This window comes from Panicum virgatum, chromosome 9K (assembly GCF_016808335.1).
Source record: "Panicum virgatum strain AP13 chromosome 9K, P.virgatum_v5, whole genome shotgun sequence".
NCBI lineage: Eukaryota > Viridiplantae > Streptophyta > Magnoliopsida > Poales > Poaceae > Panicum > Panicum virgatum.
In genome coordinates, this window is record NC_053144.1 from 45,900,272 (window position 1) to 45,903,651 (window position 3,380).

General features: G+C 54.2%; 1 protein-coding gene across 1 annotated transcript; it reads left to right on the forward strand.

The window, feature by feature from the left end:
• The first annotated feature begins 406 nt into the window (after positions 1 to 406).
• On the forward strand, positions 407 to 1,750 carry LOC120651684 (ethylene-responsive transcription factor ERF038-like). Its single transcript, XM_039929262.1, has one exon. It carries the CDS (start codon positions 535 to 537, stop codon positions 1,387 to 1,389), a length of 855 nt encoding a protein of 284 aa, XP_039785196.1. The 5' UTR covers positions 407 to 534; the 3' UTR covers positions 1,390 to 1,750.
• The last annotated feature ends 1,630 nt before the right edge of the window (positions 1,751 to 3,380 follow it).

Consider the following 3,380-nt stretch of genomic DNA (forward strand, 5'->3'; position numbering starts at 1 on the left):
CAAGTAAGGCCGTGTTTAATTCTTTTTGCAAAAAATTGCAAAAGAATCTTACCAATTTGAAGTACTAAATGAAGTCTATTTATAAAAAATTTTACACATATGGGTTGTAAATCGCGAGACGAATCTAATGATGCTAATTAATCCATGCGTAATTAATAATTAGCGGATGGTTACTGTAGCATCGCTGTTGCAAATCATGGATTAAATAGACTCATTAGATTCGTCTCGCGATTTACAGCCCATCCATGCAAAAAGTTTTATAAATAGACTTCATTTAGTACTTCAAATTAGAAAAATTCTTTCGCAAAATTTTGCGTTTTTGCGTTTACGGGGTGAGAACTAAACATGGCCTAACTTTTTTCCTGCATCCCCACCCTCATTTGGCACTCATGATAAAAGGCCCTCACTCCCACATACAAACAGAGCCAGCACTCCCCAAGTCCTCCAAGGAGAGCAGCAGCCAGCAGCCCAAGCAAGCAGCAGCCCATACTCCTCATCACCTCATCCTCCTGCGCAGCTCGCTAGCTGCTAACCATGGCTAAAGAGCTCCAAGAAACCTCCTCCTCCTCTGCCACCACAACCTCGTCGTGCACCACCTCCTGCTGCTCGTCCACCGTGACGGACTCATCTTCCTCGCCCCCGTCGCCGGCGGCGGCCAATGCCGCTCCCGCGCCACGGAAGCGGCAGGCGGCGGAGGCCGAGGCCGAGGCCGAGGTGGGCGGGGAGGAAGAGGAGGAGGAGTTCGCGGGTAAGACGGCGGCGGCAGCGGCGGCGGCCAAGAAGAGGAAGCGGAGCAGCGAGGGGAAGCACCCGACGTACCGCGGCGTGCGGATGCGGGCGTGGGGCAAGTGGGTGTCGGAGATCCGGGAGCCCCGCAAGAAGTCGCGCATCTGGCTCGGCACGTTCCCCACCGCCGAGATGGCCGCGCGCGCCCACGACGTCGCCGCGCTCGCCATCAAGGGCCGCGCCGCGCACCTCAACTTCCCGGACCTCGCCGGGGTGCTCCCGCGCGCCGCGTCCGCGGCGCCCAAGGACGTCCAGGCCGCGGCCGCATTGGCCGCCGCGTTCGAGTCGCCGCCGTCGCCGTCATCAGAGCCCGGCGCCGGGGCGGCGGAGCCGTGCCGCGCCCAAGAAGAGCCCGCCACCGAGAACGTCGCCGCCGCCGCGCCCGAGGAGGCCGCCGCAGAGGCGCCGGTACCGCCGCCGGCTTCCCAGCCGGCGACGCCGTCGAGCAGCGTAGAGGAGGAGCGCCAGCTGTTCGACCTGCCGGACCTGCTCCTGGACATCCGGGACGGGTTCGGGTGCTTCCCGCCGATGTGGGCGCCGCTTCCCGACGTGGAGGAGGTCAATGCGGAGCTGCGCCTCGAGGAGCCGCTGCTTTGGGAGTAGCAGTCAGAGATGCTTGCGTTGCAAGGACTAAACAATCGTAGTACTAGCCTATTTCTTCTCCTTCTCTCTCTTTTTCTAGTTTACTCTGAAGAAAAGCAGCTACTTTTCCTCTTCTTCTTTCTACCGCGTTAATTAATAAGTATAAACATATATAAACGAGAGACATAAGTCATGTACTTATAAGAGTAAGTACCTACTACCAGTCAATTATCACTGCATGTACTGATGCTACTCCTAATGTGTAAATTCCAATAGCAGCAGCAGCAGTTGACCATGCTAGATTTTAGTTGCTCTGCGCTTCCTCTGCCCCATGTGTACTGTACCAAATTCCCCAGCGAGAAAGTGTATCTAATCAGCCTCACTGCTGACCTTGAAAATAGTATCTTAACCTCACAGAGGTATGCTATCAATTGTTAATCACCAACCTGCAGGTAGCGCATTTACAGTTAACCAGGACGGATCGGTCCAAGCCCAGCATCCATATTCCACTCCCAGCCATTTTCTAATCAGCAACTGTTAGTTAACTTAAAGCCCGTTTAGTTTCCAAAAAAAATTGGGAAAAAATTTTGGGTGCTACAGTAACTGACAATGTTTTACCACTAATTAGGAGTATTAAATGTGAATAACTGACAAAACTCATTCTACAACCTCGGGTAAAATTGCGAGACGAATCTTTTAAGCCTTATTGGACCATGATTGGACAATGGCGAGCTACAGTAACCAACCTCTAATGACGGATTGATTAGTCTTAATAGATTCGTCTCGTGATTTTACGTCCATCCATGTAATTAGTTTTATAATTAGTCTATATTTAATACCTCTAATCAGTGGTCAAATGTTGTCCAAAAAATTTCACCCAAAAAATATTGGGAACTAAACTGTCCCTTACTGCTCAGCGGGGGGGGGGGGGGGGGGGGGGGGGGGGGGGGGGGGGGGGGCGTGCCGAATCCTCACTCGGCCTGCCCGGCAGGACCCCATGATCAAGTGGTGACAAAAGGGGTACCATTCCTCATGTGGCTAGCTGCAGCATCTCGCCTTCCATCTGCAGCTTTGGAAGGCTCCTTTTCCTTTCCGGAGATGCCCATGCCGATGGGTGTGTTTAGATCCCAAACTCCTCCAAATTTTTCAAACTTTCCATCACATCGAAATCACATCAAAACATTAAATATAGCAAATGACTCATGTATGGAGTACTAAATATAGTTAAATAAAAAAACTAATTGCATAGTTTTGATGTACGTTGCGAGACGAATTTTTTGAGCCTAATTAGGTCATGGTAGGACAATATTTACCACAAACAAACGAAAAGTGATACAGTGTACTACAGTATGTAATGTGACATTTTCTACCCGTTTTTCGCTGATCTAAACACACCCGATGTTGCCGGTGTGATCGGGGGAGGGGGGATTGATTATTTTAAGCGCGGCCACCATCTGCGGCGCGGAAAGCCGGTGCCCGCTCTTGCTGCTGATCACCATGGGCCATGGCGGAACCGAAGCGGAACGGCGTGCCCGTGCCTCCCATAGTCCCATGCCCTGCGCTTTCGCTGGAGCAGGGGGCGCGCTGCCCCTCCCGGCAGGGCAAGCCCAGCGCGTGGGGCCCGCCTGCCGGTGTGCGTGGCAGCGCGCGTGGCAGAGCAGGCACAGGCTGGGCGCAACGTTGCGCCCCCGCCACGTCGGCGGCCGGGAAGCTGAGCTGGCGATCAGCGGCGCCGCACCGCCACCGGAGGACGCGGCGGGCTCCGGTCAGCTTCCAGCTCAGGTTTAACTTGTGGGTGGGAGACTGCTGGGAGTGATGAGGTGAGAATACTTGGACGCGTACGGGGCTTGGCGTCGACGTACGTAGACGGATACGACGTGCGGTATCTGTACAGTACATTGGTACCCGCGCCTGCGTACCGCGTGCGTGCGTACGTACGCGGCACGTCACGTCGCCATGGGGATCGTTTTCGGGGTGTGTGGATCGCGGCCGCGGCAGCGGCATGGTGCGGT